The sequence below is a fragment of the Zalophus californianus genome, chromosome 5 (assembly GCF_009762305.2).
Source record: "Zalophus californianus isolate mZalCal1 chromosome 5, mZalCal1.pri.v2, whole genome shotgun sequence".
Lineage (NCBI taxonomy): Eukaryota > Metazoa > Chordata > Mammalia > Carnivora > Otariidae > Zalophus > Zalophus californianus.
In genome coordinates this window covers 126,390,036-126,413,871 of record NC_045599.1, presented here as the reverse complement: position 1 = coordinate 126,413,871, position 23,836 = coordinate 126,390,036, and the positions used below count along the sequence as shown (strand labels likewise).

Below are 23,836 nucleotides of genomic sequence, written 5' to 3'. Positions count from 1 at the left end.
TAAACCCCTATCTGTAGGTGGTGCACGAGCTCAGGCATTCTCTTCTGGTGCACCTGTGGAGTTTGATGAACACTCAAAAGCAATTTACTCAGCAATCCAGAAGACATTGTTTTCTATCCTTTAGGTCCAACAGACTGAAATTAAAGCTTGGAACCTGTTATTAAATGTAGCACTAGTCATCAACTTAAATGGGGTGCCTGGGTGTCTCAGTTGGTTAAGTGTCTGACTCTTGATTTTGGTTCTGGTCATGATCTCAGGGTATGAGATGGAGCCCTGCATCATGCTCCATGTTGGGCCTGGAGCCTGCTTAAGATTCTCTCCCTTCCTCTGCCCCTACAGACACCCTCCCCCTTGCCTGCTCTCTCTCTCTCAAATAAATAAATATACTACCAGGATGACAAAAAACACAAGTGCCTCAGCAGTGATTTCTGGGCACCTTTGCACCGTTAGAAATCTTTATTTTATTTTATTTTATTTTATTTTATTTTATTTTATTTTATTTTATTATGTTATGTTAGTCACCATACAATACATCATTAATTTCTGATGTAGTGATCCACGATCCATTGTTTTCATATAACACCCAGTGCTCCATGCAGTACATGCCCTCCTTAATACCCATCACTGGGCTAACCCATCCCCCCATCCCCCTCCCCTCTAGAACCCTGTTTGTTTCTCAGAGTCCATAGTCTCTCATCGTTCATCTCTGTCTCCGATTCCCCCCCCTTCATTTTTCCCTTCCTTCTCCTAATGTCCTCCATGCTATTCCTATGTTCCACAAATAAGTGAAACCATATGATAATTGACTTTCTCTGCTTGACTTATCTCACTTAGCATAATCTCCTCCAGTCCCATCCATGTTGATGTAAAAGTTGGGCATTCATCCTTTCTGATGGCTGAGTAATACTCCATTGTATATATGGACCACATCTTCTTTATCCGTTCATCTGCTGAAGGGCATCTCGGCTCTTTCCACAGTTTGGCTATTGCAGACATTGCTAGAAATCTTTTCAGAGATGACATGTTTCCAACAGATAAAACTTTATTAGATATATTCCCGTTGCTATAAAGACTTTTACAATCATTTGATCTTCCAAATTTGGACAACTCTAAGGTGAGACGTATCAAGTGTATCAGGCTCCAGTTCTGTTGGTAATAAATCTCCCTCAGAATTTCCATTGTTCCATCGCAGTCATGTCTGCTGTGTTGGGTGTGAGGAAACTCATGGGATGGGAGATCTAAAAGTTAAAGTAAAGTGAAATGGTATTAAACTTTTAGCCAATCAGGACACATGGATCAATTTCAGATCAATCTTAAGAGACATTTATTCTAGTAGGTTATCACTGTTATTGAGCATACAGTCTAAAAGAATCATAATTTGGGGCGCTTGGGTGGCTCAGTCGTTAAGCGTCTGCCTTGGCTCAGGTCATGATCCTAGGGTTCTGGGATCGAGCCCCGCATCGGGCTCCCTGCTCGGTGGGGAGCCTGCTTCTCCCTCTCCCATTCTCGCTGTTTGTGTTCCTTCTATCGCTGTGTCTCTGTCAAATAAATAAATAAAATCTTAAAATAAATCATAATTTGATGTATCCAGGCCTTTGAGGGGAAATTCTTTGTGACATACACAAATACACTACTACATATTATTTATCATCCATATAAGATTAAGTATACATAATACAAATGCATATAATTTTTTTTATAACTCTATCTAAACTTTAGAAATTGTTAAAGGAAAATTTTTCTCTCCTGTTAAAGACAGTAAGGAAGACTTTATTCAAGGGACCATTGCGAGTGGGTTTTACAACAGGGGCGTGAGTTGGGGCTCCATTCTGAACACAACAAAGAAAAGTAGGTATTTATAGCCAAGGAGCAGGGCTGGGGTCAGTGGATGGAAAATTTCTAAGAGGAAACATCAGGGCCAAGGGGATTCTGGCTAAACCGACTTGAAGGATTCTTGCTGAAGGCAGGCCAGGGGGAGCAGATATCAAAGGTGAGGGATGCAGAATTTGATCGCTATGGAAGGCGGGGGTTCCTTAAACAGACACCGCAGAGCAGGATTCTTGCTAAAACTGAATAAGGAGGCTAAGCACAGAGCTCCAGATTTGAGCCTCCAGGAGAAGATCCAAACGAGCCTGACTCGGGTTCGCTCAAGGTAAGAGTGTTTGTCAAAATACATTTAAAAATAATTATCTGGAAGGAAAACTTGACTAGAAAATCAGCTCATTAAATATTCACCTCTCAAAACACTGCAGGGATAGGAATTACCCTGTTAGTGCTGCCACCACTAACAACAAAAATTATTGAATGCTTCTGGGTGTCAGGCCCTGTACCAGGTCTGGGACTAAAATATACTTAAGACACAATCTGTCTTGCCAGGTTAGCCACACAACACAGCAATCAGAACAGGTAATTTGTAAATCAGTTACAAAACGGCTGCCGTTAGAGAGTTTCTGTAGATTCCCTTAAAGGACAAGGGAGAAAATCCCCCTTCAATCAAGACTCCTGCTTTCTTTTTCTGCCCGTCCGAGAAGCCCCCGCTCAGGCCGTGGCCTCCCGGCCTCGTTCCCTCGGCCCGCCCACCATTGCTCGCCCACCTCTCAGCCCCTCTTCCCGGTCCCCGCTGCCACCACCACCGCGGGGGCCCCGGCGCCTGCGCACGTTTCGAGCTCACCCGCCGGCAGGGGGCAGGCTACGGTTTTCCGTCCTCCGCGCCTGGACTCTGGCGCCCCTCTTGCCCCAGCCTTCCCCCCCCCGCCCCCCACTCCCGCCCCCCCCCCCCCCGCCACAGGCTCCGGCCTGGTTACGCTTCCTTAGCAACGAGTTGCCTTTGGCAACAGGAGGACGCGGAGCCCTCGGCTGGGTTTCCCGCGCCTTCCTACACCTGCTTACTGTAGAAGGCGCAGGCCGAACCATGTCGGAGATTCTGTGCCAGTGGCTCAACCAGGAGGTGAAGGTGTCCCAGACCGTGAGTGAGTGACACGGCCCGGGGAGAGCGGGCTAGGGGCGAGCGGGGCGCAGAGCCCCGGGGCGCGGCGTGCGGATGGAAGGTGGCGGGGAAGGCGCGAGCTGTGCAGTCCAGGTGCCTGCGGGGCCCAGCAGCGCCCCAGGCCCGTCAGGTGGCCCCAGTCACCTCGGCTTCTCCCATCCCCATCCTGCCGCTCCCGAGTTACCCATCGTCACGGTGGGCCCAAGCCCGCAGTTTCTGATCTACGGTGCGGTTCTAAGCCATCAGAGGGTTTAGGGAGGTATCCTTCGTTCCTATGGAGAGAAGAATTTGCTGGACTCAATAATCTGGCCCTGACATTATTCCCTTCACATCCTTAGAAGCATGGTAGGCTGGCAAGCCAATGAAATATGAAGCCTTAAAGCCAACTATTAGATGTGTGCCCCTGGACAAGTTACAATACCTTCTCTGAGTGTTTCCTCCAGTATAAAATAGATCCGATCACACTCTTCGTACCTACCCACCTAGCGGCGGGGGGGGGGGGGGGGGGGGGGTGAAACGAGTTAATGCAGCAGTTTTAGCTCAAATTTTACAAACATTAGCTATTTCCGACCACTCTTCACTCTTGGCTAAAGCTGACCATATTCACTAATCTGATTTTATCGCAGCCGTCCAAAGTTTCTAACTCCCACAACCACAGAGGCAATTGTACATGCTGGCAATTTCTAGGGCAGCCGAGTAATTCCAGCAGAGCACTATCCTCCCGCTCACCTTCTTTCTGTTGTTTCTTCAGCACTTCCTTTTCCAGCTGGTATAGTTTTTGCTCAAGGCAAGAGATTTTCAGCCCAAATCATTTCAGTCTGTTTTCGCAGAAGCACCCTTGCATAACGCCAAGTTGCTACCAGAGGGGCAATAGTGCCTACCCGACCTTAGGTCAACCATAGAATTTGCTAGACTAGTAGTGTTTCTGAAGCAGCAAGATACTCGTCATCAGCATTAGGCTCCTTAATGTTGGAGCACCTCCAGTTGCATTTCTTGAGGCATAAACCCTAGACTTTTTCTTTGCCAAACCACACCCCACACACTCCCTGGGAACTGCAATATATTCTTTCACAGGATTCTATGATCGTCCCATTTTGTCACTGTTTCTCACCTAAAATATGATGCTGATCACAGCACAATGTTTAGCACTTTTTTTAATTCCCTTTTTACCAGCGGAGCCAAAATGCAATATAATTCCCTTAAGTTACACTCTTCCAAAGAAAAGCAGTTACGGGTTGCTGAGTTTAATTTGCTTCATTTACTTGATTAGTAAAAAAAAAACCACACCCTTTGGTCAAGTCCCCAAGACTCTATTGCATATTGAAACACTTTTGAGAAAAGTAAATAAAATTAATAAGAAACATAACAGCAGTATGCCATTGTAATTGTATTAGTTGTAATTATAATTGTAATTAGTTTTGGGGATTTTGGTTTTGAGAGGAAGAGGAAGAATTACTTCTTTCTGTGAAGATTAAAAGACTGGAGACATTTTAAGTAAGAATTTTAACAACATAATCTATGAATGGAAAATTCCGGGTGTCTGCTTCCCTGAAGTTGTTAGCAGAGATCGCTGCAATATTCTGCATCCCCTTCATTAGGAATACATATTTATTTCTTGATCCTAATTGCTAACCAGAGTCTAAAGAGACAGTCCCTGATATAACCAGATTCCATATTGTAAAAGGCTTTTCAGATTATAGGAAACATACTCAGATACGTTTGGAAACAAACAAGATAGAATTTGTGCACCTGAGGAAGCACACTGCCAGTTGTTGATTCTGGTCATTAGATAAGACATTTTATGGTGTATTGTGGAAAGCTCAGAACTGTTCAGAGGAACTATCATGGAAGGACTATACACGGCAACCTCTGGAGAAAGTAATATAGCAACTTTCTCTATAAGGGCCCTGTTAAGAGGAAGGATTTGGAAACCAGACTGCCTGGGTTGAAATCACTTATCCACCACTCACTGCTGGTGACCTTGGGCAATTTATTTACCTAAATTTCATGATACTCAAAATAGGAGTAATAATAATAGCTCATCGAGTTGTGTCAAGATTAAATGAGATAATAAATGTAGAGCATTTAGAATAATGCTTGGGACATAATAAATGCTAAATCTCACTTTTCAGAAGCTATCATACTATACAATAAAATCACCAGTATGTCAGGATATTTGAACAAGGATGTTTATTGCTACATGGATTGTAGGGATAAAATCAAAAAAATGGAAAACAATCTGGATATGCTTCAGTAGTAGCATACTTGGATAAATGAGGCTGTACCCGTGCTATGGATTGTTATGCAGTTATTAGAATGAATGAGTGAGTGCTATAACTTTTGACCTACAGGATATTCACGTATTTCTGTCAAGTAGAAAATAAAAGTTATAGCTTACTGTGATGAATATAATTCCATTTTTGTACCAACTAGGAAATACAGATACACACACACACACACACACACACACACACATCTATCTGTTTATATTAGCACAGAGAGATATGTGGAGAGACATATACATGAATCTTCATGTTGTCTGTTTTTGTAAGCGTAGAGAAAAGTGTGGGAGGATATAAACTAGTGTATTGATATTGGTTACCCCAGGAAAGGAGAAGATTGCTGGCTTTTCTTTATACATCAGTGTTACTTGGCTTGTTGCTTGCATTGCCTTCATATTTTGAAAGGAAAATTCAACATAGCATTACCAACAGAAAATCAAAAAAGATCAAACTTCATATGACAAGTTAGGAGAAAAAGATGTTTACCATCTTTTAACTGAAATTAGTAACATCTTCTAATAAGGTATTAGGGAGGATTACATAAGAGTTATTTTCTTAAATGAATTTTATAAATGAAAAAATAATAAACAAAAATAAACAAAAATATCATTAGACACTTAGGCACTTATACCAGACCCTATGCTAAGCCCTTTACATAGGTTTTTGTTTGTTTGTTTTTGAATTCCAAAGGAAGGCCCTAGGAGGCATTGTTCCAGCTGTAAAGATGAGTAAAAGAAGCTAAGATGCTTGGTTATTTGTTCAGGATCACAAATCTAGTGGATCCTATAGCTAGAATTTGAAGCTAGATCTTTGACTTGTGCTCTTATGCAGTATATTGTATATTGCAATTTACAGTGAGGGAATATATTTTTTTAAAACCTCAACTTTCTCAAGTGTATTCATTTGAGATCCCTTTATAAGGATTACTGTTCAGTTTGAAGTTCTAAGAAGTACACAAATTCAACCACCCAGGCATGTTGTAACTAACTTCGCAAGGTATAACCTAATTCCCAGATGGGTAAATGGCAAAGTGGATTTATTAGCGTTGGTTTAGAAGCGGTTCAGTCCATATGTTGCTTGCTAGGACAAAGAAAACAATGAGAATGCCAAATGAGTGCATTTACACTGTCTTGGTGAGGCTGGGTAATGGTTCAGTCATTGGCAAGGCAGCTAAAGCTGATTGATTTCTGCATTATTCTGAAAGGTAAAAGTCAGTTTGGATAAAGCGTACTATATTGAATTTCCTGTTGCCTGGACTACCCTGAGTGTCAGCAATAAAGAAAACAAATTCCAATGATCCTCAATTAAGAATCGTCTCCCTCCACTTAATGAGGTTTCTGGGAGTCACCAGAGACTTGATTAGTCTCAACATATGAAGATTCAAAGCTTTATTACCAAAGCTAAGGATCTCCAGTGAGTTTAATTTAACTAGACCATTTCTCCTAGAGAATGGTGCTTAGATGTATATGGTAATAAAATGTCTTGGAATACAAAAAGTTACTCAACACAAAATTACATCTGAAATTCAAGCAGTTGTTTTTAAGCAGTTGTTTCTATAATGAAAAAAAAGTAATGTAGAGTAATGTTACTAAAAGATTTGCTGTAAAATTCTTTAGGAGCTCTCAATTATTTTCAAGAATAAGCATTGCCTCTGTTTTACAAAACTCTTATGAATTCACTATAGGAGGAAACTAGCAATGGAATGTCATAACTGAACATTCTCCAAGAATGAGTGGAAACATTTGAATTCTATGTATTGTACAGATCAGATCTTTTGTAAACACGGGTATATACAAGATAATCCATATTCTTTTGGATTCTGAGTGTGGTTATATTGAAAATTGTAAATATCTTATTATACATATTTTAATTTTTTCAAAAATCTTAAACATTGTTGTCAATAATAACAGAGGTGTAACAAAAAGAAAATTGGATTTGGGACAGTTAAGTTTCTCTATCAATTTTGTAGCATCTGAAATATAAATAATTGTCTTTAGGTCCCACTTTTATGCCCCGAGAAGTAAGAATAATAGTGGTTCTAGTTTCAGTTATGGAATGAATGGGTCATGGGGATGAAAGGTACAACATAGAGAAAATAGTCAATGGTATTTTTTTTTTAAAGATTTTATTTATTTATTTGACAGAGAGAGACACAGCGAGAGAGGGAACACAAGCAGGGGGAGTGGGGGAGGGAGAAGCAGGCTTCCCACTGAGCAGGGAGCCCGATGCAGGACTCGATCCTAGGACCCTGGGATCATGACCTGAGCTGAAGGCAGATGCTTAACGACTGAGCCACGCAGGCGCCCTTATCAATGGTATTTAACAGTGATGTGTGGTGACAGCTGGTAGCTACACTTGGGGTGAGTCCGGCATAAGGCATAAAGTTGTCAGATCATTATGTTGTGCACCTGAAACTAATGTAACATTGTGTGTCAACTACACTTCAATTGAAAAACGGAAAAAAATTTTCTATGTTTGGAAGGATCTGAAATGAGATTGGAAATGGAAAACACCTACCACAGTGCCTAACATCTAAACTAGATCTAGACACTCAATGAATATTATTTCAACTTTTCTTCTGTCTCTTACTTTAGGATAATGCCTACTATCACGCCTGTCCTATAATAGGTATTTAGTAACTAATTGTTTATTACATGAGAGTGTTCCAGTGAGGCAAAGTAAAGTATTATTTTAGGCTGAACTTTATGGATTTGTTCCTCTTGAGAAGGTCACCCTGAGTACTTTGATCCCCATCCTTGTGATTTCAGAAGCTCTGTTTTATTACTTTAAGCAATTTTTTAGGAATTGTTTCATACTAACTGAGATTACATTTTGATTTTATAAATCAGGATATCCATTTATCCTGAGGAAAAAAATAGCAAAATAACTTATACTGGCAATTGTACGTGATGCCTCATTTTGATGGGCTGATACACTCAGAAGAAGATCAAATTTATGTCAGATTTGTCATTGATAATCAGAAATTAGATGTTACCAAAAGAACCTTCAAATCAACTAATATTTGATGTGTTTTACTTCTCTGCTCTAGAGATATATATTTTTTAAAGATTTTATTTATTTGAGAGAGAGAGAATGAGAGATAGAGAGCACGAGAGGGAAGAGGGTCAGAGGGAGAAGCAGACTCCCTGCTGAGCAGGGAGCCTGATGTGGGACTCGATCCCGGGACTCCAGGATCATGACCTGAGCCGAAGGCAGTCGCTTAACCAACTGAGCCACCCAGGCGCCCTAGAGATATTTTTATCTATGTAGCTGTGATAGGTTCATAGTTCATAGTTCATAGCTTAAAGCTCACAATAGGTAAATTGCTTCATTCTTGCATAGATTATTTCTTAAAGCTCACAATTTACCTATTTAAATTTTTTACACATCAGGTAGCTAATAATCTCGGGATATATTAATTAACCTTATTCAGAATAGAGATTGGCTAACATAATAATAAAAAAAAAGAAATAATCTATGCTCCTTGTTAATTTTGTTTTACAAGTGGGTTTCCATAGGTGGCTAATTTTATCCTTTTATATTAAATCTTAGTAGTTTTTTTAGAGAGTCATATTTTCTATTTGTACCAAATTTTAGGGACATTCTTTATTTGGGCCCTCTTGTGCACTAATTATACTTTGTTGATTAGGTCTTATGTCCAGACCTTTCAAAAGCATCAAATTTTATTTTGAGAAACACAACAGAGATGGTAAAGTATCCTACTGAATGTTTATTTATATATAATATTTTATAATGTATTATGGTGACCTGTTATTGGCCTGTGACCTTACCATATTCTAGACTCATAACTTTAGATAGGGAAAAGAATCTTAGACATCATTTAATTCTTCTTTGGCATATGAGGTAATTAAATCAGATGTGTTTAGAGATTTGTTTAGGGTTTTACAGCTAGGTAGTGGCAAGTTACCAGTAGATTCTGGGCCTGCTCACTTTTACTTCATTCCTCATTTAACCTGGTGTCATTAAACCACACATTTTCCTCCCTCAGAGTCCTTAGGAAATATATTGTTTCTCATAATACAACAGATTTTGGTATTTCCTGGCCAGCTCAGCAGCATTTTCCTTGATGAAAATTTGGCTTCCGTTGCCTAAAAATTGAGACACCGTATCTGATAACAGAAGGCTGTTGTGTAAATTAATGTCAACATTTTTAAGATATGAAATCCCAAGAAAAGAATGCCACCCAATGTTTTAACCATCAAAGAAAATTAGAATGTTATAGAGTTTTTGTTTCACGTAGTACATGTTGAGAATTATGCTAATGTCTTCAAAGGAGAGAGTTGATCATCCTGTTGTTATACTGGAGGAAAATAAATTTTCAATGTCCTCCAGCCAGAGACCACAGGACACACACCCATCATTGAACAAAGTTGGGTTTATTGACTCGTGGCCAACAAGAGAAAACACATACCGTGGGGAGCCACGGGTCGTTCAGTAAGCGGGTGTTAGAAAGGACTTAAAGCACCTAGGCTTGTGTTAGGTGTTTTTTGAGGAGGGTTCAAGGACGCAGTGCTTTGCTCTGAACTGGACCATGCCAAAAGGCATAGGCAACTCTACAACTGGGTATTTCAGTTAGTCTTATCTAAGAAGTGGAGAGAATAAAGCAAGACAAAGCCATGATTAGTAAAAAAGCAGCAAACACTCATACTGGCTACAATAGGGGCATTTCTGAGTTTTGGACAGTACTGCTTGGGTCTGACTACAGAATGATTACAAAGGAATTTTGTTTTTGTCTCGATCTATCAGGGTCACAGCGTGGCCTTGTCTGGTGTTGGCATGCTATGAAATTGATTATGTTCAGCATGAGAATGCCAAGGCCTAGCTTGTGAATGCCAGGCCAACTCCTAGGAACACCAAGGCCTGATGGGGCCAGGTCAGTGCCAAGCTATCAGCAGCTGCTTTTCTCTCTCTCAAATGGAAGTAAATTCGTTTGGCTTTTCAAACGTGGTGGATAATGCAGACTAGATCTTTGCTTTTCTAGTAAAGGAAGAGTGAAGACCACTAAGCATAGAATGTATAGGTCTATAGACCCTTATTTATAATTCCGTAATTCAAGTATCTCTTTATTCATTTGGTGGCAGAACTTAACCAGAAATGCTGTCATGCTGTTTAGTCATTATTTCTTCCATTGAAATGTTTTGCTGTAGGAATCAACTATGTTTGATTACACGTACTTCTGATGGGAGTGATATACCTGGTCTGGACCTAAAGGGAGTGGGGAGCTTGTACTTGACTTTAAAGACAATGTCAAATATTTGCCCTCTGAGTATTGAATTACTTTTTAAATAAGGATGTCTGTACTGTAGTCATTGAGCTTAGAGATTATGTAATTAATATGACATGTTATCTTAAATTGGGAAGCACTGATAATAACAATAAAAATTTGTCACTGAGCACTTAACTATACGCCAGGAATTATGCTAAGCATTTACATGCACTATCTCCTTTAATTCTCAAACCAACTCTTACGAGGTAGAACGCATCACTCTCCCTCTTTTCAAGACAAGAAACTGAGACTTTTATAATTGCCCAAAATCCAGCGCCTTGTAAATGAACAAGGAGTCAAACCCAGAGAATCTTTCTCCAGAGACTTTGATTTCCTTCTTACCATAATTTTGGAATACAGAAGGCTCATCTCCTTTATGTGCTTTCCCCAACTGGCTCAGGGTCATTTTGGTGGGAAGCACACGGGCCGTTTCATTTGTTGTATCCTTCCTCATACAGACCTTCCAGAAAGGCCCACATCAAAGATTTCAGCAAAAGAAAACCATTGTGATAGGGATCAGGCGTGCAGTGTGGAAAATCGGAGGCAGGGTTGAGTTGTTGCTGAATGACCTGGTCCCAGATGTAAATGACTTTAGAGCTCAGGATGCAGAATATCACTGGGCTCCCACGGTTTATTTATTTCTCAGATTATTCATTGATCTTGTCCTAGAGTCAACCTGCCTCTTCTTTCCCACAGGAAATTCCAGTTGTTAGTGCAAATGAACTTATAGAGGTGGCCATCGTGGAATTAGTCATGGTCGCCAGGAACATATACTGGGAAGAAAAAATATAACAAACCAAAGGGCAAGAATAAACTTTCCTTTGCTTTTTTCTTTTTTTCCTTGTTGTTTCTTTCCCATACCCCTCCCCCTTTCTCTTTTTCTTTCTCTTTCTCTCTAGCTTCCTCTCTGTCTTCTCGTACTTTTTAATCTATATATTCCTAGCTAATATATGTTCTCCTCATCATCTTTCCTGTCTAATTTCTTGCAGGTAGTCATCTTTTCCTCTTCTTTTATTTTTTTCTACATGTTTTCGCATTTGCTCTTATTCTTCACTCACCGTTCTCTTTTCTGCTTATGCAGCACGCAGTAATTCTGAAGTGTCCTATGCATACAAACCTGCAGAAGATGTTTTTGTACTTGTTTATTGGTAGTAAACTATTTGACAATGAAATAAGAAGTGTTTAATGTTCTTTATTCTTTATACCCACAAATGCCTCTATTTTACTCATTTCAGAATTGCCTTATTAATAGGTAATGCATTTCAAAGGCAATGGATTATGATTTTATTTTTCTGTGACCTTTGTCTAACAAACAGTTTACTAAAGGCCATTTGCCTACTACATTGAGTGTGACAGAACAGGATACAGATATTCCCCGGTTCTTCATGGACTAGACCTCAGGCATTCAGTCTAAGGAACAGTGGACATAGTGCAAAATCCAGAGGGAGGAAGAGAAGGAATGCAAACTACCTGAAGGCGATGGAGCAACAGCTGCTGAATGCAAAGCAAGAGTCTTTAGACTATAAATAGATACCCATAGTCTGACAATGGCTGTATTTCCAATGGCTCCTCAGAAAGCTAAGAGGAAAATAAGGGTGGACTAGGGAAGAGAGAAAGGGGGAAATAAACAACCCAGAAAGAAGGAAGCAATGACGGAAGAGGTGCAGGATGCAGCGAGAGCAATCCAGATGGCACGGTAAGGACAGTGATGGCAGCCAAGACCAGGTGACAGCATTGGTGGCCAATAGTGTCAGGTCTTTGAGGAAAGGAGGAAGCAGCAATGACTCAGGAGGAGGAGATAGCACACCTCTGCCCTTTGGTCGTGGAAGGAGCCATATGGGTTTCAGTTGCTTCAAATACTACTACTGTCTGATGCCAGAAGACACAGTCAATAGATTCTGATGCCGGATGATTCTGGAGTTCACCCTAAGTAGATAGAATCAATGGGCATAGTTGACATCATTTTTAACTACTTTATTATATATTGATTCAACCTGAGAATTGGGGTATTATTAAGAGTATAAAATATTTTGAGAACAAATATTAGGAGAGCTTTGGGCAAAATTGCGGGCTGGTGTCAGATATGCAAGAGTTTTGTTCTTATGAGAACGTGTAGTATGCTGAGTAAGGCCTCTGGGCAGTGGCCTTGTGGAGCGACTCACGTCACCACCCCCCCACCCCACCCCACCCCCGGGACCACACACCAAGTTCCATTTCTACAAATCAGGAAGAGATGTTATTTCTACATAATCAATTAGCCACCTTATTACTGGTCAAATAGATAAAAGAGAACAATCTGGTATAAATGAGCTTGCGATACCTCAGTGATATTTAGTGCTTGGACTGCTGTTGCCTAAAGGACCCTGATAGAAGCAAGTTGAAGGTTTTGGGAGGATTTTGAAATCATTTGAGAAATGATAGCATAATTTATTTTGTGTATCAACTTTGCATATCATCCTTGAATAACATGTAACCTGATATTCTTCACTTTATAAGAAAAATAGAAGTGACCCACCACCAAGGACATTTTTTAAAAAGCAAATTTTATTAACACATTTTTTTCTGCACTATCATTATGTGCTTACTCTGTGGCAGGTATGGTACCAAGCAATTCTCATATATATTACCTCTAATCTTGAAAATAGCTCTTCAGGAGAGGTAGAGATACGGTTATCTCTGTTGTAGAGATGAGGAGACGGGAACTCAGGGAGGTTAGCAGCTTGCCGGAGGTTGCACAACTAGTAAGGGGCAGAGTCAAGATTCCAATGCAGATGTCCCTGGCTCCAAACTCTGTTTTCCTCTTGGCTGTCTCTGTCATTGTGCGGGACAAAAACTAGATCACAGTAACCTCTGGAACTACCAAGGGAAAGCCTGATTATGCTCAGTAGGTTTTTTTTTTTTTTTTTTGAGAAGGTGCAGATAGATGGTTTTTGTAAAATTTCCACTGTAAAAAGGTTAAAATAAAGTCTTAAAGTTTACTAAAGTTAGATTGCACCTCACTTGGCTAGAATATGCTATCATCATCCATAGATTGCATTGATAACTAAGGTATTAGAGTGTAATTTTGTAAAATAAATTGAAGGCTTGACTTCAGGTCTAAGGTTGTTTAGATAAATTTTATTGGTTGTATTTTGTTTAATTTGGCCAAAAGTTGTGTTTCTTTCAAAATTTCTTGTATCTTCACATATCGATTTATATTTATTTAAGGATCTTTATAAGACATATCTATTAAACTTCAGTCTTTTTATTTGATTATTAAAGGATGTTTCTAGAAGTATTTCCATGGCATTTTGAGTTCAAGTTATGGTATGGAGTTTTACTCTATGCATATAAAATGAAAATAATTGTGCTCTGTATGGAACATAATAATTTATTTCTTTATCTTTATGTTTCAAAATTCAGGTCCCAAGTCATTTGCAAAGTCATTTTCCAGCGGTTATCTAATTGGAGAAATTCTGCACAAGTTTGAACTTCAGGGTGATTTTTCAGAATTTTCAGAAAGCAGGTTAGTGAGATAAATTCTTTCCTAAAAAGGGTCAATTCCTTTGGCATTTGGATGGCTTTAGCTCCCAAAGTTAAAGGATAGTGAGCTACAACTTTGTTAATTGGTTCTTCTTTCTTTTAAGAGAAATGAAGCAACTTATAGTATCCTGGCAAAAAAAAACAAAAAAAAAACCCCAAAAAACCCTGTAATATTTTTTGTTTATAGCAGCTATGTTGAGATCTGATTCACAGACCATGATTTACCAGTTTAAAGCATACAGTTCAGTGGTTTTAAACATATTTACATATTTAGTATATTCATAACCATCACCACTAACCACCTGACCCCTGGTACCCACTTATCTATTTTCTGTCTCTATGGATTTGCCTATTTTATACATTTCATATCAGTGGGATCGTACAATATGTGTATTTTGTGATTAGCTCCTTCCACTTAAGATAATGTGTTCAGGATTTATCCATATTATAGCATGTATCAGTACTTCTTAATTCCTGTTTATTTGCTGAATAATTTCAATTGGATATATCACATTTCATTTATCAATTCATTAATTGGTGTGTACGAGTTATTAGTTATTATGAACAGCACTGCTATGAACATTGTGTTTTTACATGGAAATGTTTTCATTCCTCTTGGGTGTATACCTAGGAGTGAAATTGTTGGGTTACATGATCTATGTTTACAATTTTGAGGAACACCCAAATTGCTTTCCAAAGTGCCCATTATCATTTACATTCACGCTAGTAATGTAAGGTTTCATTTTTCCACATCCTCATCAATACTTGTTACGGTCTTTTTGATTATAGTTGTCTAGTCAGTATGAGGCAGTATCTCTTGTGATTTTGATTTGCATTTCCCGAATGAGTAATGATGGTAAGCATCTTTTCATGTGCTTATTAGTCATTTGTATAGCTTCACTGGTGAAATGTTCATGCAATCCTTGCCTATTTTCTTTTAAATTTTATTTTTTAAAGCAGTTTCAGATTGATAGAAAAATTGAGAAGAAAGCATAGAGATTCCCTATTAACCCCCTGCCCTGACACATTCATAGTCTCCTCCAGTACCCACTCCCCAACCAGAGCGCTGCATCTGTTACAGCTGATGAACCTATAATGATACATGTTTACTCAAAGTAAATAGTTTACATTAGGGTTCATTCTCGAGGTCATACATAATGTGGGTTTGGACAAATGTAGAATGACTTGTTTCTACCATTACGGTATCATACATAGTATTTTCACTGCCCGAAATCCTCTACGCTCCATCAGTCATCCTCCCTTACCCCAACCCTGGCAACCACTGATTTTTTTTTTTTTTTTTTTTTACTATCTTCATAGTTTGCCTCTTCTAGGGTGTCGTATAGTTGGAACTTCTGGCTTCTTTCACTTAGAAATATGCGTTTAAATTTCCTCCATGTCTTCTCATGGCTTGGTAGCTCATTTCTTTTTAGCACTGAATAGTGTTTCAATGTCTGGATGTACCACAGTTTATTTATCCATTCACATGCTGAAGGACATCTTGGTTGCTTCCAAGTTCTGGCAATCATAAATAAAGCTGCTGTAAACATCCATGTGCAGGTTTTGTATGGACGTAAAATTTCAGGTCCTTTGGGTAAATAACAGGGAGCACAATTGTTGGGTCATATGGTAAAAGTATATTTAGTTTTGTGGGGAAACCACCAAACTGTCTTCCAAAGTGGCTATACCATTTTGCATTCCTCCCTGCAATGAATGAGAGTTCTTGTTGCTTCATGTCCTCGTCAGCATTTAGTGTTGTCAGTGTTTTGGATTTTGGCCATTCTAATAGGAGTATAGTGGTATCTCATTGTTGTTTTAAGTTACAGTTCTTGAAAGTTGCGGAGTATGTTTGTGTGTGGATTCCTTGTGCTCCAAGCATTGTCCCTGGCCTATAGCTGGCACATAGTTATGTTTCTTTATTGAATAAATGAATGATGTCAGAAAGTATACCTGTTTAGAAAACTTAAAGCACCATTCTGACCAGATGATGTATGTAGTATTTCAGGTATACTAAATTAACTTTTGTCAGCAGGGCCATAGAGACCCTTTGTGTTAAATGGAAAAAGGGACCTCATCTGGATGGACACAACTGTGAAGACACAGGGCTCAGTAAACAGAGAGGCCTTTGTGCTAAGGAGAGGAACCCCTTTTTGTATGAAACGGCCTCGCATCAGGGATAAGGCGTAGCAAGCTGAGCACAAAGCAGCTTCACACTCTTGCCCCACCTTTGCACAGGGGTGTGCCCTGAGTAACATCATGTGCAACAGCCCTGCTTTTCACCCAGTGCAAAGAACTAACTTTCTATCCCACTGAGAGTCACTGCATTCCTTAATGTGAGAAGAGGGACCTACTTGTTCTGACAACCAAATTCCATTCATCTTGAATTCTTGGAACAACACACTATTTTTCCAGGGGTACATGGTCTTTTAAAGAAGGATCAGCAAATCCATGGATATCACCTTTGTAGTAGTGTACTTTGTGGGGAAAAGGATCCTTCTTTGTCAAAGCTATTTTTTAGTCAGATGTCTAATGCGAGGGCTCGTGATTTGGGGATTTTGCCTAATATTTTTAGTTTTTTTAGTCTAAAATATAAACGTTGCTTGTAACTGAAGTTATTTGCCTTAGAGAATAATAGGATAAAAGAATACAAAGTAAAGGAGCATGGATATTCCTGGGGCGACAGCTTCTACTTACCTTGTAAGATGTGTTCCCTCCGCGGGTGGCAAGGAGGAGAGAAGATAGGTAATCTCTGGGCAAATAAAAGCTACAAGTATCAGATACTTCAAATAATTTAAGTGCTCCTAAGAATGGGAGCGCCTGGGTGGCTCAGTCAGTTAAGTGTCCGACTCTTGATTTTGGCTCAGGTTTTGATCTCCTGATCATGGGATACAGCCCCACACTGTGCTCAGTGGGGAGTCTGCTTGGGATTCCCCCCCTCCCTTTGCCCTTCCCCGCTGTGCACGCGCATGCGCTGTCTCTCTCTTTCGCAAATAAATAAATAAATCTTAAAAAAAAATCCTAAGAATGTTTTATGTCTTAGAAAAATCACAAGAAAATATGATTTTTCCTCTAAGTCCTAGAAAAGGAATAAACAAAAAATAAAAACTAATCAGCTAAGAATTGTGGCAACCAAAATATGAGACACAATGAATATAATGCTAAAAATCATCATGAACAAACATATCACATCAGTTACCATGAACTTATTAATTTGTTTTTTATGTTATGTTCTACAAATAGCATTGCTTGCCCGTGAGAAAAATAATACAGTGGATGGGATTTGCCTCAATTGAGATTTTTTGTTCTTGATTATTTTCCTTCCACCTTTTATGAAAGGGAAAAACCTTTCCATGCTCAAATTACCAGTGGCATGTTTTTGGCCAGTCAACAAAGAAAGCAAAAAAAAAAAAAAAAGACAACCCCCTCTTCTCCCCTTGCCCACTCGCTACCCTCTGTGCAACATACACACAAAATCTGGGAATTTGCTATAAGAAAAATGAGTCATCAAATGCTAAAAAACAAACAAACACTGCACATAAAGATGGAGGAGACTTTTCCCAGAATGTATTTCTTATTCCCTCAGAGGTTATCATTTACATCCCGTACTCTGTCTCCAGAGCAAAGATGTCCTCATGGTTTCTCCAGATACGAAAACAGCTGTTGATCATCATGCTATACTGATGGAGCACCTGCTATGACAAGAGTGGACTTCCACCAATTTATTTATTTATTTATTTTTAAAGATTTTATTTATTTATTTATTTGAGAGAGAGAATGAGAGAGAGAGAGAGAGAGAGAGCATGAGAGGGGGGAGGGTCAGAGGTGAGAGGCAGACTCCCCGCCGAGCGGGGAGCCCGATGTGGGACTCGATCCTGGTACTCCAGGATCATGACCCGAGCCGAAGGCAGTCGCTTAACCAACTGAGCCACCCAGGGACTTCCACCAATTTACACACCAGTTACATTCTTACAATTTTGCTTGCTTAGAAATCTGGAATATATATTAAAAACCTGCAGAGAGAAGTACTGTTATACCTGGTACTTCAGCCAGTTCATAACAGCCATTTTAAAGCCTAATGTGTGGCTGATCCCTCATACTAACAGGTTCACACTGCATTCTTGGGGCTGTGTAAAAATCAAGTAAGAGGAGAGGAAGTGTTCTCCATTTTTATTGGGTACAGGGCTAGGTTCTGATAACATCTGGAAATGGATAGTGTTTGCTTTTGGATTTTCCCTCCAGAATTTTGATGCCCCTCATCTCTGTAGCCCAAGGTTACGACCCAGGCCAAAGCTCTGACAAGCGGCTCTCTGGCCACCTGTCCAAATACGTATGGTGGGCAAGACACGGGACTTTGAGGATAGGGAAGGAGTAAAAGAATACCTGTGGTGGAAGAGCAAGACAGGGTGTCAGGTGCCTGTCCAGGGAAGGCAAGCACAAGTCATGGATCTCACTGGCCTTTTAGAGCTCTACTTTTCAAGCACGGTCTGCTTTATTCCCCTCATTTTAGGCAGATATGTGTTATGTCAAACTGCAAGGTCACTTGTGGGGGAACAAACTGCAAACCTGGACATAAGAAAACCTAAAAATATGTTTACTCTTGTGAGATTTCCTGTAGCAGTCATTATTTCTTCTCATTCCTCTCTGAGAACTGCTTCTTTTTTAATTAATTTAAAAATATTTTATTCAGAGTTTATTGATGTAGTTTGATATGCCAGGTACACTTTACCAAATATTTCTGTTAAAACAATAACAGTAAACAGAGGAAATAGGAAGTAAATTAGACCACATACCTGGGAGAGGAATTCAAGCTGTTGCATCACTATTTTTGTTGACATTGGCCTTCCCATGCTATTGACTCCTCCTTCATATTTAGAAATCATTCATATAGTTCCTCAGGCCCACCTCCTTTTGCACCATGGGTTTTAGTTTGTGGTGAATGGGCACTTTTAGGCTAGATTTTAGGAGGTTCACAAACATCTGAAAATGGCCTACACATTCTGTGTCTCTGCCTGGGTGTGTGTTTTCTTTCCTGTGGATCAGGTTCCATGGATCTCATAAGATTTTCAGTGGTATCTGTGGTAACAAAACAAAAAACAAAAACAGCAACCTCTTGAGAAACAGTATACTAGCAACAGTATATAAAGTTTAAGTGTGAAGCAATCTCTATAAACTTCTAAAAACTTAACTGAGGTAATGAAGATCATTGTATTTTCCCCAAATAATTTTATAGTCCAAAATGAAGTTACCAAACGAATAACCCTATTATCAGAAATTCTGCCCAATATGTGCCAAACCCCTCTTTTCTAAAGTATCAGTTTTGGGGGGGGGCGTGGTGGGACTTTCACTTATATTCAAGTATATTCAGTATATTTTTTCTGTGAAAGAATGTCACTGAATGTTAGGAAGTTAAAGTAAGGAGGAAATAGGCCAGTGGTTAAGATTGATATTTGCTTTTAGTTGGAACATGGAAAGGCACAAGAATTGAAAATGCATCCAACGTTTTCCTTCTGTCACTGGATTCATAGACTTATTAACAGCCCTAGATCATTTGAGACCTGTATTCCAACACTTACCTCAGTTTACCACTTCTTGTTTACTCATCTGTTTTTCCTGCTGTGAACCCCGCAAGGGCAGGGACTGCATCCTATTCATCTTTGTAAGACTTTAATAAACTTATTTAAAATTTCATAGGTGACTCAAAAATAACTTAAAATTAGAAAGTCTTTACTGATTCTTAAAGTAGTAATATCAACTTTAAACTGAAGATTACAGAATTAGTGTGATTGCCTAGCTAATATTATTTAATTAAATATTTCTGATGGTGCCTGAGAGGATCGTTGTTAAAGTTGTCAGTGCAACATTTAGGGCTATTTTCAGACTCCAGTAATAATGTCATTTAAAGAAATGGAAATTTAAATTACAGTTTTGCCTTCTGAGTAAAATATTTTTCAAAACCATAGTTGTTTTTCCATTTAGAAGAAGGCACTTAGTTATCTGTTTTTGTATTGACCTCTTATAAAAATTCTTGCATGTATTTAAGCAGAAAAATGTATAAAATGAGTCTTAGTTTCACCATTCAAGAGAAATAAATGGGTGGAGTTCAGGACAGTAGAAAATCTCAATGTATTTACATGCCTGAGTGGTTTTAGAGAGGAATGGTATGTTGACAAGAACATAGAATAATTCATAATAGTAAATCATGATAATGCCTCTGATATTTGTTGTTTTTAATTCAGTGGCAGTGTCTAATTATGGAAACTATTTTAATGCCTAGAGTTTCAAATGCCAAACTTAATAATTTTTCTCGCCTGGAGCCAACACTTCACCTTCTGGGTGTGCAGTTTGATCAGAATGTGGCCCACAACATCATCACGGAAAAGCCTGGGGCAGCAACAAAACTTTTGTATCAGTTGTACATTGTTCTTCAGAAAAAGAAGAAAAGTGGACTGACGAGAGTGGAAATACAATCCATGCAACCCCCGGCAAACATCAGACAGCAAAGCATGAAAAGTGAGGCTTTCCGAGACGTAAGTACACAAAGAGACAGAAGCATATCACAGTGTAAGACCTGGGAAAGAAAAATGACAGTGACTTTGCCTTCTCAAAGAAGCCCCATTGGGTAGCAATGGCATCCCTTATGGATGTTCTTGGCCATACTTGGATTTTGTTTTGTATTAATACTTTCAATTCATTTACCCATTTTTGATGTCTCCCTCCATGCTATCCACATTACCAATAGTTTCTCAAATTCTGTTTGTTCCTAATCTGCAGTGTTTTTATGCCTTGCTCCTCTCTTTCCATTTCTGGCCCTGTCCTGCCTGCTGAGATCCCTGCATGAACTACTGCAGCAACCTCCTAACATGTCTCCCTGGCTTCCGGCTTCCCGCCAGAACTCAATCGACTGCTAGATGAATCTTTCCTAAATTCCACTTGCACGGGGTTCTTTTGCTCAGAAACCTTCCAGTTTGCATATATCCTCTCTCCAACCTGGACTGACATTCAAGATCTTTCACTAAACGGGTTCAATCTGTCTTTCTGTGTTTCTTCATAGTCCTCAGGATAAAGTCTGTTTTTTCTTTCTTTCTTTTTTTTTTTTTTTTAAGATTTTATTTATTTATTTGTCAGAGAGAGAGCACAAACAGAGGGAGACGCGGGACTCGATCCCAGGACCCCGGGATCATGACCTGAGCTGAAGGCAGACACTTAACCGACTGAGCCACCCAGGCGCCCGAGTCTTTGTTTTTTCTACACTGATCCTCAGCCTGTCCTTGAATCGCTCTTGTGTATTTCTGCTCTTCCCTCCCTTTCACCCAAGCTCACACTTATCATCTCTCCTCTTCCCACAAACTTTTCTCCATCCACTGCTGTGCAACCTTCCCAGCACACATGGATTCTTCCTGTGGAACTCCTAGGGCACGGGTAGTTCTCGCTCTCTGGTGATAGCCTCCTGCTGTTCAGAGTGTGGCTAACTTTCATGATTTATCTGTCACGTGGCCTCACAAGAGTTTTAGTCCCTCCAATTCAAGGAATATGCCTGGTACAATGCTTTGAACGTTGCAAATACTCATCAAGTGTGTTTTGACTGATTGATACGACTTTTTAGTTGACAATTCTCTCCGGTTCCTGTTGTTATTTCCTTACGGCAAATGAAGTGCATTAACTTTTCCAGGCCTCTAGGATAATGGGGAGTGCTGCACCGATCCAATGCATTAAATAGAAATGGAAATAATTAAATGTTTAAATTGAACTTCTGAAGACACAATGACATAATAGATGTGAGGGCCATCTCCACTTTCAGATTTGTCTATTCTTAGTGGATGTCCTTACGAGCCTGGTGGCAGAAGGAGCTCAGCACCCACAGAGAGCTGGAAATCAGATTAGGCCTACAGCCAAAGAACTCGGTCTTGCCTTCTGCCTGCTTCATTTGCAAAGCTGAGTAACTTTGGGCCAATCCCTGGAACGCTCTCAGCCTCCATTTTCCCAGATGCTGAAACAAGCTTGATTATCTCTACCTGCCCCAGGGTTAGGCTTTTTTTTTTTTTTTAATATATAGTTTTAAGGAAACAATATTAAGTGTAAAGTGTAAAACAGTCAACAGGAGCAAGTGCGGTAAAGAGCTGTGTAGTTGAGGCCGGCAAGAAACCGTTGTGTTTAATGTTGGCCACGGTGACCTTCCAGAGTCAGTCATTCATTTGTTGAACAAATGTTTATTGGGCTCCTATTGTATGTCAGGCATTTGCACAACAATCAACACAAGAAAAGTCCCCACCCCCTTAGACCTTCAGGAGAGAAAACTATTTCAGTGGAGTAGTGTGGAATGTGGTGAGGTGAAGAGCAAATTGAGATGAGGCAGCCAGGAGCATAGACTGTTCATTCAAGGAATGTGGAGGTAAGAACAGTGGCTGCAGGAGAGAAGCTGGTGAGAAATGTGCAGTTATTTGTTTCCTTTGTGGACATAGAGACTGGGACAACTGGCCTGTTGAGGAAAAGAACCAGTGGCAGGAGATGACTGGTGTGAGAGCCAAGTGGAACAAGGCCCTCTGGAGAAGAAAGGAGGTGATGATCCAGGTGGAGGAGCTGATGGTCCAGGTGGAGGAGGAGGTATCTTAGGAAAGAACTAGGCATGCCTTTTTCTTTGATACCAGATGGAGGAAAATGCAGGTTTCTTACATAATAATAGTTATGACTCAAATTTATTGGTTGTACATAGTAAGGTGCAAAGCCCTGTTCCAGGCAGTGTATATATATTATCTCCTTTGATCTTCACAATAGCCTTATAAGATAGCTATCTTTTATTATTCCCATTTTACAGATGATGAAACTGAGGTGCAGAAGAGTTATGTAACTTGCTCAACTTAATGCAGCTAATAGGTGGTGAAGTTGCAACAAACCTAGGCAGAGAGACTCTGGAGCCACACACTTAACCGTAGGCTACATCATATCTCAGTGCGTACTTCCTGGGTTGGGAGAGGATAATAATTAAGCCAAAGATATAGAAATGTGTTGAAGTAGAGGAGTAGATTGTTCAAGGACCTTACATCCTTTGTTGCCTCAGTGAAGATGGAGGCCAGGCCATTTTCAACGATGAGAAGAGCAGGAAGGTGAGTAAGGGCTCAAAGTCATCTGAAAGGTCCTTAAATGATCTTCAGAGTAAGTGCCTGTATCTGCTGAGGTGGTTTTAGAAGACAAGAACCAAAAATGGTTTGAGCAACAGTTCCATTTGAACAAAAATTTAGTAAGTCTTTCAGCTTTTAAGGAGGTTACTTTTGGATATAAAAGTTTTAGTTAAATCCATTAGCCATGTTGCTCTGTGCCCCATTTTATAATCATCTTTGAAGTTCATTTTCTTATACTGTTAGACTCTCATTTCCAGTGGCCTGGAAGTTTTAATGTTTCTTCACTTTTTACTAGGATGTAGCTTAAGTTATAGAAGGAATCGGGCTCTTATATTATCTCTCATATGTTGGATTGGTTTTATAAAATTATTTTTGTGAAAATGTACTTATCTGAGAATTCAAATGCCATTCGTTAAAAATTAAACCCAGAAAAAAAAATAAAAATTAAACTCAGGGCAAAAAAATATAAAAGCATATATGAAACGTTTATAAGAAAGGATTCAAATCATGTTTTTATTGTTTTCATGTAAATTAAAGATATGAGTGACTAGTATGGGGCTTGAATTTATTTTAACCATCAACAACAGTAATTCATAGAAATTTTGAAGACAAATTTTATGTGTGCTTTTAATGACAATATACA

General features: G+C 39.4%; 1 protein-coding gene and 1 long non-coding RNA gene across 13 annotated transcripts in view; one reads left to right on the top strand and one right to left on the bottom strand.

Moving 5' to 3' along the window:
- Positions 1-875: 875 nt before the first annotated feature.
- Positions 876-3,964, bottom strand: LOC118356996. 3 transcript variants are annotated; one of them, XR_004820087.1, is made up of 5 exons: positions 3,716-3,964; positions 3,408-3,468; positions 2,890-3,258; positions 1,360-1,538; positions 876-1,238 (listed from the first exon to the last, which is right to left on the bottom strand). It is a non-coding gene; the product is annotated as an uncharacterized LOC118356996 (long non-coding RNA). The 3 variants fall into 3 exon arrangements; XR_004820085.1 differs by having other exon boundaries at positions 876-1,538; XR_004820086.1 differs by having other exon boundaries at positions 876-1,538; positions 3,171-3,258.
- SPEF2 (sperm flagellar 2) overlaps positions 2,786-23,836 on the top strand; it is a 169,404-nt gene continuing 148,353 nt past the window's right edge. For 7 of the 10 annotated variants that reach the window (XR_003522086.2, XR_003522084.2, XM_027605658.1 and 4 more), the window contains exons 1-3: positions 2,786-2,969; positions 13,958-14,060; positions 20,352-20,604. Coding sequence is in view for 5 of the 10 variants with exons in the window: in XM_027605658.1 (XP_027461459.1) it covers positions 2,912-2,969; positions 13,958-14,060; positions 20,352-20,604 (414 nt within the window). In the remaining 5 variants the exon portion in view is untranslated. Of the gene's footprint in view, positions 2,970-12,925; positions 13,151-13,310; positions 13,440-13,957; positions 14,061-20,351; positions 20,605-23,836 lie in introns of those variants that run through there. The other 3 variants (XR_003522088.2, XR_003522087.2, XR_003522085.2) reach the window with 3 other exon arrangements.